A 16,738-nucleotide genomic window follows, 5' to 3' on the forward strand; every position below is an offset into this window, starting at 1 on the left:
TCATTATTTGTTAAGTAAATTTCTATGAATAATAAACATGTATATTCTAAGTTATAATATACAATTCCTAGTCCCTGGTGGACTTTGGACATACTGAGTCTGATTTTGGTATAGACTAGTGACTTCACATTCACTTTTGTGAATAATCAAGGTGAAAAAATATACATACATGAAATTAAATAATGTGCATAAACCTTTTCAGTACTAAGATATATGTGCATGTGGTATGTGTTAAATTAATGTTTATGTGAAAACATAATTCACCAAATTGACCATTGAACTTTTTGACAACATACAGTATAGTGAGTTTTTAAATATTGAAAGAATTCCGATTCCACATGCTCCATTCAATGCTCTTACCAACAATGCTTCATGCTTATTGCTAGAGTTCTCAGAAAACCTGTTAGGTTTTCAGACACTAAATTTTTGCCATCCTCACTTTTAGCCTGCAATTAAGTAGTCCAAATAATTAGACGTAAGCTACCCCGCTTACGTCGATGTAAATCGACCTCATATTTATAGGAGTAGCAATTAAGATACTTTTATTGGTGAATCTATTTGTTTGACGTCCAGGATTTCCCACATGATAAATGACTCTAAAAATTGGATATTTTCCTGTATTTTATCAGAACCTTTGTTATTTATCCTGTGACACATTGGACAGAGGCGGACTCGTATCCCCATGCAGCATGTTTATTGTTTGTTAGTAAAATGAGTGAAAATCTCTGACCCAGCCCCACCCCAACCCCCATAACTTTTGACCCAGAGGTCAGATAAAAATTCCAAATAGTGCACTGTCGCACATATGCTAATAGCTACCATGTGTGCAAGTTTCAAGGTTCTAGTGCTGATAGTGTAGGAGGAAATAGTGGCCAGGACAGATGGACAGACGGCAGAGATAACAACATAATCCCCATGCTTTTCGAAAAGCGTGGGGATAATGACTGATAGTGATTTGTAACAACAGGATAAATTAATTAAACCAGTGACCATTACATCAGTGTTTTGGGGATAAAAGCCATGTGCAAAAGACAATGGTTATAACCTTTCGCACTAAGTGACATGGTATAACTAACTGTACATGCTGTCAATAACTGTCATTATGATATTCTTACAAAAATTGTATTAAGTTGCAACTTTGGATACACTGTGTAAGACAATTCAAAACAAAAAATCAATATAGTATGAATATTTTGTCTTCATAACACATTTGTATTTTTATTATTCATTGTCATAGTCATTGACCTTGGTGGACAAAATGCAACTTTGGTGTAATTTTAAGTAAAATATATTCAAACCTATGAAATATAAAACAACTCATTTCAAACATCACTATAATTAGCATTTACAGTGTGATATTTAACAATCATATGATAGCCTATCCTTATTTGAAACAATTCTGCAAATCAGGCTAAACAGCTATTACATTTAAACATTTGTCATGTGGTCTGACTCTAACTTTGGGGACACCTGTAATTTGTGAATATTTTATGTATATTTTTTTCAAGACAATTATATTATCAAATATGTCTAACTTAATGTATCTAAGTGTCCAAAATGTTAAGAGTAATTTTTGGTAATTTAAAATAGATATGTCAGAGCTACCAGTCTCCATTCAAGATGTGGAGACACCATGTTTGCTTGTGGACATTGATAGAGTGAAGGCAAACTGCCGGAGGATGAGGGACCGGTGTACAGAGATGGGCGTGGAGCTGCGACCTCATATGAAGACACATAAGACACTGTATGGTTAACACTTGTCTAACAGATGGCAACTAACGCTCATTGGGTCATTGTCGACCTGAAATGGCTTGAAGTCACCCGGAGGTGACTAGAAGCCGATTCTTGTCACCCTAGTGTGACTTGAAGCCGATTCATGTCACCCTGTGGTGACTTCAAGCCGACCGGGTGACTAGAATTGGCTTGAAGTCACCCCAGGGTGACATGAATCGGCTTCTTGTCACCCACGGGTGACTTCAAGCCATTTCAGGTCGACAATGACCCAATGAGCTCAACTAATCATTCTTGCCAATGGGTTTAGTATTTTTTCTTAATTTAACTTGTCTGAAATAAGTTTTACTTGCCTTAACCAATCAAATCATATATTTTGTTTAATTCAGATGTCTGGCAGCATATTTACTGGTACAAATTTTATACAAACTTTAATAGATTTAACAGCTTTTAATTGCTGTATTTTGGCCAAAATAATTTGATTGCCAGGCATTTGATATACGTTTAAAACAAAGTTAACTTGCCATGGTTGAGCGGCAGGGACTAATTATGAAGACAAGCAATTTTAAGTGCTTCAGATTTGTTTCTATAGGACTTCATTGCTGGAACCTGAGACAGTATAGGCTCTTATGAAAACTTGTTCAATAATTTCAATAAGAGCCCAACAAGAAAGGCCAGTTTAACACATAAAAAGACACATTTTGTTAAAAAACATTTTCAGTATTGAAAAGAAAGGATAGTCAGTGAACTATAAAACTGTAGTACAAACTGTTGAAAAGTCTGCTTTTGCTCCTCTGTTGTTCTAAAATGCAGTCAACATGTTACCCGATTATTTCAATATTTTAAAATCATGGTTTAAAATATCACATACCGGCAATCTATGCCCATTCACTCTGCATATCATTCAATATACTGTTATCGTGTGTTTTTTTCGCAAATTAAAAAAGAAGTACCCATATGCGGTATTTACCGTTTTACCGTTTTAATGTCAAGAGAAGCATATATTGGTGATAAACGACATATGTCAATGGTCTTAGACTTAACTATACATGTAGTAAATTTTAAGTGATGCTCAAATTAAATAATGAATAGGAATTTTATTCTGACTAACTGTCAGGAATCTTAAAAGGGGGATATGGTTCAACTTCAACATTGTCACTTGATTTCTGTTTAAATGCTTGCCTACTTGTCAAGAGGATATATGTTGTTTTGGCAATGTGTATCTGTTTTATTTTTACTTTGGTTAATAGACACATTCGGATTTAAAATCCTACGTTCATATTCAACCCTCATTGATTGAAAAATGATAAAGCATGAGTTCGGAAATCTTTTGTGTCAGCTGTTTTTTTGTTCTTTGAATATTTGACTGTTTACCCTTTTCCTCTCAGAAGCAAAGTGAAAATGACTATGTGAAAACAGCATAAAACCAGAACAGCCTGCGAGTAACTCGCAGTCTGTTTTGGTTTTATGCTGTTTGCTGCTCATCAGTATCTGAGTGTTAGAATTGAAGCCTTTGAAACTTTATCTAGTAAGAAAGGTCTATAATTAAATATAACTTTCTAAGGGGCCACAAATGTGTCAAAATACCTATCTTAGTGGTAAATGTTTAATTAAGAAACAAGTTACTGCATATGAGGCTTAGGAACATCTACAGACAAAGTGCATGAGGCGGAGATATAAATCTTTTAGGACCGGGCCAGTGTTTGAAAAAATAACTATCATGAAATGATCCGAAACTTGGCTATGAGCAGAAATACATAAACTTAAAATAGTGAGGACAGTATAACATATATATTTTTATTTTGAAATCTTCATGGTAATTTTGAACTGTTTTTCCACTTTAACCCATGATATAAACCAAAAAAAAATTATTACTATTGATATATTTAATATTGATGTATTTAATATTGACTTATTGAATGTTGCAGGGAAGGGGCAGAGCTCATGACAGATGGTTCCAAGCGGAAGATAGTTGTTTCTACAGTGGCTGAGGCAGAGTTCTTTGCTGGTAATGGATACGATGACATCATATATGCAAGTCCTATGGTGAAGGAGAAATTAACAAAGTATGGCTCAATATTATCATCTTGATATTCTATGTTTAAACAAAGTTACCAGTATTGGTAATATTGGTAATACGAAAGATAGCCCAATTCTATTTTATTGCATTTTTGTGTGAAGCAATTTATTAATTATGGTAATTTTATTTTTGAACAATAGCAGTTTTGTCTGTTGTGAATTACTTTTCTGGAGATCTAAATCTTTATGATGATATTAAATTGGCCTAATATAAATCATTTTGAATGTTTGTGTTGTATGTATTGTTCTTTATTGCATGAATTGTATAGACAATGTCACTTACCGTAAGTTAAAGACAACTAGACAAGAATTTTTCTCTGGAAAAGGTCCATAGAGTTTCATTTTTCTTGTAACATATAGCCTTATGACTTATTTTAAAGGTTTATGTGCAGTTAATAGAATGTTAATGATTTTCCTTTTGTTGTTAATATGGAAATATACATTCTACTAAAATAGCTTGCATTTCATTAACATTTTGTTAAAAAGAACCTCAATTTATTAAAGTTATGTAAAGATGCACTAGTAAAACAACACAGCTTTTTTTATGCCCCCGGATCGAAAGATCGGGGGTATATTGTTTTTGGCCTGTCTGTCTGTCATTCCGTCATTCTGTCATCAAAACTTTAACCTTACATTAAAGTTTTGCAATAACTTTTGAAATATTGAATATAGTAACTTGATATTTGGCATGCGTGTGTATCTCATGGAGCTGCACATTTTGAGTGGTGAAAGGTCAAGGTCAAGGTCATCCTTCAAGGTCAAAGGTACAAAAAAACTTTAACCTAACATTTAAGTTTTGCAATAACTTTTGAAATATTGAACATAGCAACTTGATATTTGGCATGCATGTGTATCTCATGGAGCTGCACATTTTGAGTGGTGAAAGGTCAAGGTCAACATCATCCTTCAAGGTCAAAGGTAAAAAAAAAAGCGGCGCATTAGGGGGCATTGTTTTTCTGACAAACACATCTCTTGTTATTATGGATAATTGACTAACATTTTAAGTCCATCAAATATTATGGGTTTAATTTCAATCCCATATTTCCAGTTTTTATGATAAATTTATTTTAAAAGATACAGCACTTTTAATGCCCAGGAGAGTCCAATCTCTGGCTTCGAGACTAGCAGACTTCCATCTCATGGTTGACTCAGTTGTTGGTATCGATGGCATCATCGAAACGCCTCTGGACGGAGATAGGAAGTGGAGCGTGTTTGTCGAGATAGACTGCAATTATGGAAGAAGTAGGTGTAAAACAACCATTGTTAGTTCATTGGTTGATAATTTATTTAGGTAAAAGTACACATTCCAACTGATTCAATGTTTAAATACATGTATTCCAATAGAATTATGGTCATTTTCAAATGTGTTGTCTCTTTCTCAAATGTCTGTGTCATACTTCAATATTGAAGGTTAAAAATATACTAGAATACGATTGGTATGTTGCAAGTTGGGAATTCCTTTGTCCTTAGTTCAAAAGGATCAGTTCAAATATAGAATTTGAAGGTGAGATATGGAGGGGGGGGGGGGTAAAAAACATCTGTCTGTGTCCAAGCTTGTTTCTTGGAGACAGCATTTTCTGTCAAACATATAGTTTGTAATCTTTAAAGCTCCAAGTTTAACCTTATTTTAACCAGGTTTTTAACCAGGTTTTCCGAAGGAAAAAACTGCTTATTAGATTGGCGAATGTCGGCGGGCGGACGGAACAAGCTCGTCTTTGCCATAACTTTGTCGTTCATTGTGAGATATTAAAATCATTTGGCACATGTGTTCACCATCATTAGACGGTGTGTGGCCCGAAAGAATGACGTCGATATCTCCAAGGTCAAGGTCACACTTTGAGTTCAAAGGTCAAAAATGGCCATAAATTAGCTTGTCCGGGCCATAACTATGTTTTTCATTGTGAGATTTTTTAATCATTTGGCACATTTGTTCACCATCATTGGACGGTGTGTTGCGCAAAAGAATTACGTCAATATCGCCAAGGTCAAGGTCGCCACGACTAAAAATAGATTGATTTTGAAACAATGGTGGTTAACTTTGAATAATCAGTAACAATGCACATTTAGAGTTTGTCTCCCTTTATCAGACTTTTTTTCCAAATTCAAGGTCGCCAGGAGTTAGAATAGATTGAATCTTACACAAGGGGGGTAATAATGCACATTTTGAATTGTCTCCCTTTATCAGACTTTTTTTTTCAAATTGTAGACCTGGTTTTGTGACAATTTTGTCCCTTGTTTAATGTTGAAACACACTGTCATTCCTAATTTATTAACATTTTGATAGGCGAGTTGTCATATCCCCAAATAATTGTGATTAAACAGGGTTTAATGCATGTGCGTAAAGTGTCGTGCCAGATTAGACTGTGCGGTCCCCAAAGGCTCATTAGAGACAACACTTACCGCCTTTACTGAACTTCTTTTTAACAACAAACACCATACAAGTGGAAAGTGTCGTCCCTGATTAGCCTTTGTACACTGCACACGTACAAATCCCAGTTTTCCAAGAGGGAGGCTAAATTTCAGCTGGTTGTTGCTGGGACAGTGAGGATGTACTCACAATCTGCAAGAAGGCACATGAGGCAGCCAACATACGCTTTCAAGGCCTCTACAATCACTGTGGGAACACATACGTACCAGACACGGACAAGAGGTCCAAGATCCAGCATGAAACTGTGGCCAACTTAATGGCCGTCAAGGAAAGGTTTGGATTCAATGTAACTGCTCATATACAGTAGACTCTCTGTAAACCGGACGGTCTGGGGACCGGCTTAATCGTCCGGTTTTCAGAGAGTTCCAGTTTACCAAGAGTATGCATATTGCCGAAATATACATTGTATGCATTGCGTACACAATCATATAAGAATTAAAGAAACCATATACATTTACACGTACCATGTGATAACTGTTCTCATGTAATGTTTGTGTTTAAAGTATTATTTAAAAATGTGCTGTTATTTGATTAACAGCAAAAAACATTCCATACCGACTTGGCAATGAATGAATTTGCAGACAGATGGATGGATACTGAACGGTCATATTTCTCACAGTTTTATCTGACAAACAAACACACAACTATTTAAGCGATTAAAACATGGCTATAAGATCTTTTAAACTACCCGAGAAGATCACAAGAAAGTGATCGTCGCAACGGCATGCATTTATTTTGTAATTAAATTGTTTATCATAAGCTTATAAAAACTATCGCGTCAATCACTTTTTGGTGTTACCGCACGTCTATAATAGACATTACAGTTTGTTTAACATTATTTAATTTGACTTCAATACCACGGAAACAACTTGACACCTTTACCGTATGTTTAATCTGATTATCGATAATTGCGCGAGCGGAATGTGTGGCACCGCACGCGCCTTGCTGACTAGGTATTGCAATTAACACGCCTCGTGCCTCCTGAGAATTTGGACCGTCCGGTGTACTCAATGTATTTTACATTGAAAACGACGAAATTCAAGGAGATATCCGTTTTGTTTCTGGTTTTGAGAGAGTTCGGTTTATTCAACATTTTTAAAAAAGAAATAGAAGGGGAAATAAGGGACTGGCCCGACCGTTCGGAATCGGGAGAGTTCCGGTATTCGAAGAGTCCGGTATTGGCAGAGTCTACTGTACCACTATATTGAGTTGACCCATTATGGGTTTATTAGTCCATTACCGGTTTTCACCATAGGGGACAACAAGTATAGGTTTGCCTTTCTGTCCAAGTGTCTGTCTGCAATCCGGGGTTCTGAAATCACTCAAAAAGTGTTGAAGAAACTTTGATGAACAGGTTCTTATAAAGGGAAATGCACTGTCTTTCATTTTTTATCTGATCACGTCCCTCATTCCACCCCACCTCCCCCCCCCCAAACAACCAAACAGTCAAGGGGACAATGATGAGGATGATGATGGATTTGTTAGGTGTCCTCTTACCCATGTAATCAAATGTCCAACAAACTTTCAAGTCCCGAGTCTTGTAACAGATATACAAAAATCAACAAATTTAAACTAAAAGACATGAATCTAAAGTAATAGACCAGGGCTACATAATTAAGTTAATTTAAACCAGATCTTTGGACAACCTACGTTGAACAAAATTAAAGGCCGATCCATTGTTGTATGTCTACTGCTGAATTGCTAAATATTTAAATGGTTCATTAATATTAGCAATCATAACTAATATTTTGGACTCAATGTAATAAATGATATAAAATGTATATGAAACATATCAAAATTACTGTTTGATACATGTTTACTTACTCTTCTGTTGCTGAAAGATGCTATTTATAATTTTCTTTGATGACTTGTTCAGGCTTGCAGCAGCAGGCATACCATGTGCCAGATTTGGCTGTGGATCAACTCCGTCCTGTAGCAAACCAATACAGGACATGTCCATGCTGACTGAGTTCCATCCAGGAAATTACATATTCTATGGTAAGACAATATGCTTTATAAACACTAATTTTTTTGGCGGTCTAATTTCCTTGCCTTTCATGCCCACCCTATTGCGCTAAATTATGACCTCCAAGAGTATATAGAAATTTATCAATTGGTGAAACTCTCTACAAATTAAATTGTACTCCAAATGCACCAAGATAAATTCCCTATAAAGTTTGAGCGATACTTCTCACTTAAATGTCAGCTTCCGCATGATGCTCTGGTTAAGGTAAACATGCAATATCTTCATATGACTGAATTGAAACTTCAAAACTAATTGGGGACATTGTGTGAGGTCTGTGACCAAGTTCCAAAACTCTGACCTGAAATTAAGCGAATTATACCCCTTTTCACCTAGAAAATTCAAGTTGACTTGTGTGTGCAACAAGTCCATATCTCTATGTCTATTACAGATATTGAAATAAAACTTTACACATATGTTCAGGATCTAAACAGTCACTGACCAAGACATATAACGTTTACCATGATAATGTCCCCTTTTGTACTTATAAGGTCAGGTTAGGGTTTAATTCAAAGACTAAGGTCACACATAGAGTTCAAAGGTCAAATTGAGGTATAAAACAAGTTTATTTAGGTTGTAATTTCATTCATTTAGAATGAAATATTTAATAAACTTTCCACAAATGCTCATTATGTGTCCCATGTTAAAACTATGTCCTTAACTCAAAAGAAAAGGTTACATTGTCACATGCTTTTACAGACTTATCATCATTCAAATTACATTTTATTTTTTAAAATAATGAAACTGACAGGGTCAGTCTGAATGAGTCCTGTGTTCAGATGTGAAGGTCACTCATATTTAAAGATAATTTTGAAAGAAATCCTTTACATGATGCTCAATATGTTGTTGAAAGGCATTTAGCTCTTCAGTGGGAATTTTCTTTTATGAAAGCATACCATCTGGAAAAAGTTTGATTTAAATGCAACTGAGATTGCCTGTGTAAGCATTTTTTAAATTTTCTTTCTTATGTGTTGAGAATAAGATTTAATGGCATAATACAGACTCAGTGATAGATAAAAACAAAACACCTGCTTCAGATTACATGCAGGTGTGCGTTGGTTCATGTTCACTGGATGATATCGCAGTCAAGGTTGCTGCTACGGTGATAAGTCACAAGCCCGAGGTGGGGACTCTGGTGACGGACTGTGGCTGGCTTGCAATTGGTCAGGATGGGATGGAACGGGAACCTAGCGATGTCCCCCTGGGTTACACTCCAGTCGTGGGGCATCCTGAACTGAGGTTTGTCACCATATTTACCTAACTCTAGGATATTGGGGCTTAATGCAGTCCACTCAGCCTACACTCTGGGATATTAGGGCTTAATGCAGTCAACTCAGCCTACACTCTGGGATATTGGGGCTTAATGCAGTCCACTCAGCCTAATCATGGACAGCACTGTCTGTTTTATTGTACTTTTCATACAAAGAACATCACCTCGTTTTGAAAATCCAGTTTAGGCGATAAGTGTTGTCCCTGATTTGCCTGTGCGGACTGCTGAGGCTTATCTAGGAAACATTAACCCTTTGCATGCTGGGAAATTTGTCGTCTGCTAAAATGTGGTCAGCAGAATTTCTAAAATTAGCACTTTCTTCGAATTTTTTCAAAGAATACTATCAGAATAGCAAACAGTTTGGATCCTGATGAGACGCCACGTTCTGTGGCGTCTCATCTGGATCCAAACTGTTTGCAAAGGCCTTCAAAATTGGGTTCCAGCACTGAAAGAGCTAAACACACGTGCATATTGGTCATTGTGTGGAGAAATTTTCAATTGAAGATCATTTTATCTAGTTAAGCAAGAGTTACATTTCAAGCTCTTTGGCATCTTCAAAATATTTACTCTAAACTTTAGCATGCAACATGTTTCTTAGGGTGTGTTTTAACGGTGGAAGCTTTGTTTCTTGTATTGGTTTGTTTCCAGGGTGAGAGGCATGACTCAGGAGATTGGCAAGTTTGAAGGCAATGGGGTTGCCATTGACTACAGCAAGTACCCACTGGGGTCTCGCCTCTATCTCTACCCATTCCATGTTAGTAACATTAGAACTCATGGAAACTTTAAATCATGAAGTTTCATTTCGCACCATAAATGCTCTTTTTTGGTCGATACATACTTTCAATGACAATTAAAATGAAATACTAGTTGGCAAATAGGCATCAAAAAGAGTGTTCTGAAATAATCATATTTTTATTTTGCTTGTAACAGTGGTATCAGTTAAACAAACAAACATATTAGAATGAACAAGACAAACATACTGTTTGAAAAGTGCAGATGAAGTAAATGCTTTGACTGAGACGATGAATTGTTGTCTTGTTCCACAGTTTAAAATCGACAACCATTACCATATGGACTATTACTTAAGTACTTACCATAACCTATCTCATCTACTAGTTAAAATTATCTGCCGTGGTGGTCTGTGTAATTGTATAAATCTTCATAGATTTGGAGAAAAAATGTGCTAGGGTGTTACACCATTTCTTTATTATTAAACAGTCTTGCCTAACTGCGGCGCAGCATCCAGTCTACTACGTCCATTCGGGAGATAAAATCATCGGTTCATGGACCCCGATCAGAGGGTGGTAACCAGGGAGATTGTTACCAGATGATGCTGTTGTTACCATAGCAACGAAAATTACGTAACAAATTATATACGCTGTCAAAGTGCAGACTATACAACAGATTACAGCACAGTTCTGGATGTTTGGTTTTCTCTGTTCTTTAAATACGTGCATAAGTGGTAAAGGTTTAGATACGCATCTAAGTGGTAAAGGGTTAAAGACGTATCTAGGTTGTAAAGGTTTAGATACGCATCTAAGTGGTATAGGGTTAAAGACGTATTTAAGTGGTAAAGGGCTAAATACGTATCTAGGTTGAAAAGGGTTAAATACGTATCTAGGTTGTAAAGAATTAAATAAGCATCTAAGTGGTAAAAGTTTAAATACGCATCTAAGTGGTAAAGGGTTAAATATGTATCTAGGTTGTAAAGGTTTAATACGCATCTAAGTGGTAAAGGGTTAAATACGTATCTAGGTTGTAAAGGGTTAAATAGCTTTCTAGGTTGTAAAGGGTTAAATATGTATCTAGGTTGTAAAGGGTTAAATACGTATCTAGGTTGTAAAGGGTTAAATATGTATCTAGGTTGTAAAGTGTTAAATACGTATCTAGGTTGTAAAGGGTTGAATACGTATCTAGGTTGTAAAGGGTTAAATACGTATCTAGGTTGTAAAGGGTTAAATACGTATCTAGGTTGTAAAGGGTTAAATACGTATCTAGGTTGTAAAGGGTTTAATGAGATCTTACCCTGTGCTGAACTTGTGAGAGTTTTAAATGGAAATTACAAATAGAATTGTCCATGTGATTTGCATTGATGTTTTAAATAAACACATCATAGAATATGAAACATCTGAGTGGTATTTATTATTTTAAAACTATAAACAACATATTATTGAGTTACATATGAACTTGCTGTATGCATACGAATTGTATGAAAAAAGCATAACCTTTAAGGAGGGGCTTTGTAAATATTGGCCCATCGCTAGTCGTATGTCATTATAATACATTTAGTGCCATTGAAGTATTTGTTCATCAGTGCAATATTATTTAATGTGTGATAAACCTAAATTTGTTCCAATAATATACATTGCATTGAACGGACATATTACATTTGTAAAGCTAATTAAATGTGATTAAATTTTTCCATTGATAAATATTGTGTGTGTAGAGCGGGTAAATGAAGTTTTCAAAGCTAGTCATACATGTTTGTCATTAATGTATTCAATTTATTAATATTGCATAGAATGGGCAAATTACATTTCTGTTGCGTTGAAAATTTAAAAGAATAACATAATAGGTCCAAGTATAATGTACTGACAACCTATATCAAATTAATGCTTAATCCAAACATTAACTATGTATTATATTTAGTTGTTTATGCTTCATATCGATTTTCACCCCTTACCAAGGTTTATGTTATTTTATATGCTCTTTGTGTTTGTATGAACAATTTTTATGTTTCTGTTTTGCCTCTAGGCTGGTTAGCTTGTCTATGATTTGAGCAAAAGTAAATATGAATTTGTATAATTAATTTAACATATCCGTTTGTGTATTGGTAAAATGCATACACTGTGATATTTATTTATCAGTATTATTCAAGAATATTTATTAAGTAATTTTCAATCGTGTTTGTTATGTTTGCATTGCCCCCCCCCCCCCCCCCACACCACCACAGCCTCCACAGGTACGAGTTGCCCCCCCCCCCCCCCCAACCACACACACGCGCACGCACACACACACATACTTTCACAAAACAAAGGCCGGTCTGCAGTCTCAATGCCAGGCAGATGGGTTTTCGTTCGACTCCTACTCCCATATCCCCCACCCACCCACCACCCCAAAAAACAGCGCCAGTTAAACCCATAGAGACACCCGTTACTATGTTTAAACGGAACATGAAACAAAATTGTTCCAGCATTTTACATAGAAGTTACGTACAGGTGTTTCTTTGTTTTCCAATTAATGACGGTTACAGTAATATTCAATAAATACTACGGATACATGGAAAGCGCAATTTTTTACTGATTGTTATAGCGCTACATAGTTGTAGTTGAAATCAACGGTGAACGGCATCTGGTTCAATGATGTGATTTCATATTCGACACCGCCTTGCAATTTATGCCTTATATCTTACTGAATAAATGCACTTAGGTCCTTTGAGAGTCCTCAAATACAGTAAATAGTTTTTTCGGGTTGGAGTTAAAAACCTCATGAAAATTGAGTTATCAATAAACTAACAAAACAGCGTGCATTCTCGTAATGGTATGACAGGTATGCATATCTGCAGCGCGTGCACGCTCGTAATGATTCCATGTAGCCTGTAGGTATGCAAAACTGCCTGTGTATTAGATATAATATCAAGTATGGTGCGCTATTTCCTCCGCGTCTCGTCGTTATTTGCTCGTTTATCTAACACAATACAATTACACCCTGACCTTTCAATAATTAAAGAACGAAATTGACGTTGTTACCTATGAAATTATTAGTAGAAAAGGCAGATCTGAGCGTTTATCATTTAATATTTTTAAGAATCTGGTAGATGCTAATATTATCCCCCGCAAAAAGGTAGAAGCGAATATTATCCACCACTTAAGGCGGAGGGATATAATTGGCGTTGTCCTTCCGTCAGTCCGCCAAAGGCGAGAGATATCAATTCAACGAATTGGATTGTTTTTAGATGGTCGCTTAGCGACCGTCTAAGGTGGTTAGTCTAAAATTCAGGTCGATACGCCTTAGCTACTAGGAGCCCAATACCCGCTTACTACGCGTATCCGCGCGAGAAAGATTTATATAATTTATGCAAGAGGTTTAAGTTCTCCAATTATATTCATTCACAAATAAAAACATTAAATTAATATCGTGTTAAATGCAATAGTTTCGAACGGTGCTTTTATAGAAAAGAATCAATAAACAATGATCGTATTGTACGTGTCGCGGAGGAGATTGTTTATGAATGAATAAAAAAGTCCACTTTCTGCAGCGTCTTCATGACGTAGTATTTTTGCTCAGTCCATTCATAATATGAGGCTATTGATAGATGCGCCTGTCGATAAACAAAGGAAAGTTCACGGGCGATAACAACGCAATAGGTTACGCTCTCACATACACCTCAATGACGTAGTACAGGTAATTCGTAAATTGAGGCTATTAATAGATTCGGGAAAAAATTTACGCTTATTTATATTCTCAATTTATAAAACGTTGAACAATTACTTCAGCGATACGATAGACAAAAACAAAAAATGTTTCATAATCGCTAAACCCGAATATAACAAACAATTTATAATAATAATAATTTCGTAACCTCGTTCATGCTACAACAGCGGGTATTTCTGGAAAACGTTCTTTGGTTCTCAACAGATAGCGGCGATCCTTTGTATTTACGGGTGCTAGCAACGCATTAGTAGAAGGTTAGTAGAAGGTTTAGCTTGTTTATATTCACAGTTATCAATACATAGACAGTTGGATATGAGTTCATCAATTACTACAGGCATACTATAAGCAACCTAGAAAATGCTTTATAATCGCTAAAACCGAAAACAACTAAATATATTATATTAAATATATTTATAACAATAAATATCTTTTAAAAATGTAGTCGGCGTATACGCTGACTTTGAAATAAAATTTGCAATTTACTTTTCTACATAAATAAATACAATTAAACACAAGTTAAACTATTGTGTTGTGTTTTTCACGTGTAAGTTGCATATTCACCGCATGAAATGTGTGTTAGCATTGTCAAACCACACATTAGTGTGAGTAGATAAAAAATATACTACGGGAGAGCACTTTATATGTGTCCTCATATGCCTTGTTATGAGTATCTTTCTTCACTATCGAAATATATCGAATGTTGATATTTGATTTAAACGCAGTTTTCTTTCGACACATTTAAATCACACGTCCATAGCGCCGTCATGCGAAAATGGGTCTTATGCGTTTTGGCAAGCGTTTGTTGAACCCAACATGTGCATTTGCGCAGTCAGGCCATAGGCGATGCTGTTCGCTATAAAATCACACAATATGTTATGTTTCTCCTTACCAGACGGAGAGATAGCTGAGTGGGCTATTTATGTGATGGGCGCATATGGAATAAGACCCATTTTCGCATGACGAGGGTCATTACAAATCTCATTGCGAATTGAAAATACCACATTTAAGAACAATGCTTTTTGATACAAAATAGAATTCAAAATAGCAAACTTGTTAATAATGGCAGCCTATCCACACATTTAGGAATGATTTCCAGACGTGCTGACCAAGTACGGTAAACATTGTGGTATGATAATTAAACGATTTTCTCTTATCGTGACACTATACTATTTAGCTAATGATTGTTTTCTCATCTTGGAGGCGAAAGTGAAATTCTGCGAGATGGATTGTAACGCGTAATTGTAACAGGGCCACAATTTGTGTCGTTTGAGCATACAGAGAGTAGTCCGGAATTCCTTATACTGAACAGTGCTACATCTTTTGAATTGAGCACATACGCAGTGATGTAGCAAAAATTCAGAGGTTGTATCTCGAATCAGCATATTAAATATTCGAAAATATTCATGCGTGTCTGTTGGCGTTATGTAAAAGTCACTAAGATGAAAACTGAGTAAAAAACAGCTATGCCTAAAAAGTGCATTAGTGCTCTATACCTATGTATATGTCAGCGTTGTTGACACCGTGTGAACTGCTCGGGTAACAAGTAAAGCATAAACAGCAATGTGTATATCCTTTTATTCCTCCACATACAATATACGAAGATTATTGTATATTTTGAATTTGAATATGGTGTCAAAAATCAAAAGTTTTGTACACGGAACTTTCATTATGAATTTAAGGTCTTGGTGAGATAGATATTTGATATTCCAAAAATATTCCTTTAATATGATGGTGACTGCAAATTTTCTTTATATTAAGTTCTCATTACCATTTTCATCATACTTTCTATGCTTTCAGAACGTCCAAAAAGCCACGTTGTTTGTATTTTGTCTAAGTTATTTCTATGAAATAATAAGGATGATAAAAAGTGCACACAAAACTCGACCCGTGCGCTATAACACACTTTATAAATTTGAATGGCGTGTGTTTATTTCAAACTTGCGATTGATTTTGAAAAATGAATTGCGTGTTAAATTATGAAATAGCGAACATCTTCAGTGCCTTCAGCGCTTTGATTCGTATTATCGAACAATACAGGAAGTTTAGTTACTCTGTTGTTCCGCTATTTAATCAGACCGACTAGGGCCATCGTTTAAAGGCTACGCATCAGCATAACTCCAAATCGTTGTTTATTAGTTACTAAACCACGTTAAACAGAATTATTTCTTAATTTGACATTTAATAACTACGATGTCAATCGATTTAAATTAAACAATACAAATTACCGAAAGCAATCTTATCCCACGTTTACAACGAATTCGGTTGATTAAAGCCCCGTTGATTAAATATCATCTATAATCAACGGCAGGAAATGACGTCAATATTTCGACGAAATGACGTCATAAATCCAGCGAAATTATCCAGTCAAACTAATTTTGTTTAAACAAAAAAGTTTACAAAATAAAAAGTGGGATAAATAGAATAATAGATTAGTGTTGATTATAGATCAGGTTTATCATGCTCGGCACGAAAACGAAAAAGCACTCGCCAAGGCTCGTGCTTTTTGTTTTCTAAGCCTCGCATGATAAACCTGATCTATAATCAACACTAACCTATTATTCTCTATATATAATTTGTGTCGACTTACTAACACACAGGGCTTACAGGCTAAGGAAAAAAACCACCCGATTCGCAAAGGACTTTCCCGGTGTGCGCGCTGTCGCATTTGTACTACTTGGTTACCTATACATATGTTTTCCTCGTGCGTGCTGTCGCATTTGCCCAACGTGATTACCTATACATATGTTTTTCTCGTGCGTGATGTCGCATTTGC

General features: G+C 35.7%; 1 protein-coding gene across 25 annotated transcripts; it reads left to right on the forward strand.

Moving 5' to 3' along the window:
• The first annotated feature begins 5 nt into the window (after nucleotides 1-5).
• LOC127841341 (D-threo-3-hydroxyaspartate dehydratase-like) lies at nucleotides 6-12,432 on the forward strand. 25 transcript variants are annotated; one of them, XM_052370082.1, is made up of 11 exons: nucleotides 6-151; nucleotides 1,591-1,744; nucleotides 3,660-3,797; nucleotides 4,907-5,052; nucleotides 6,334-6,511; nucleotides 8,115-8,236; nucleotides 9,299-9,500; nucleotides 10,180-10,285; nucleotides 10,750-11,286; nucleotides 11,341-11,448; nucleotides 11,503-12,432. In XM_052370082.1, exons 2-9 carry the CDS (start codon nucleotides 1,593-1,595, stop codon nucleotides 10,837-10,839), a joined length of 1,134 nt encoding a protein of 377 aa, XP_052226042.1. In that variant the 5' UTR covers nucleotides 6-151; nucleotides 1,591-1,592; the 3' UTR covers nucleotides 10,840-11,286; nucleotides 11,341-11,448; nucleotides 11,503-12,432. The 25 variants fall into 25 exon arrangements, with proteins under 25 accessions (XP_052226042.1, XP_052226041.1, XP_052226036.1 ...); XM_052370081.1 differs by having other exon boundaries at nucleotides 11,341-11,421; nucleotides 11,476-12,432; XM_052370076.1 differs by having other exon boundaries at nucleotides 11,341-11,394; nucleotides 11,449-12,432.
• Nucleotides 12,433-16,738: the final 4,306 nt, after the last annotated feature.

The sequence above is a fragment of the Dreissena polymorpha genome, chromosome 8, assembly GCF_020536995.1.
Source record: "Dreissena polymorpha isolate Duluth1 chromosome 8, UMN_Dpol_1.0, whole genome shotgun sequence".
Classification (NCBI taxonomy): Eukaryota; Metazoa; Mollusca; class Bivalvia; order Myida; family Dreissenidae; genus Dreissena; species Dreissena polymorpha.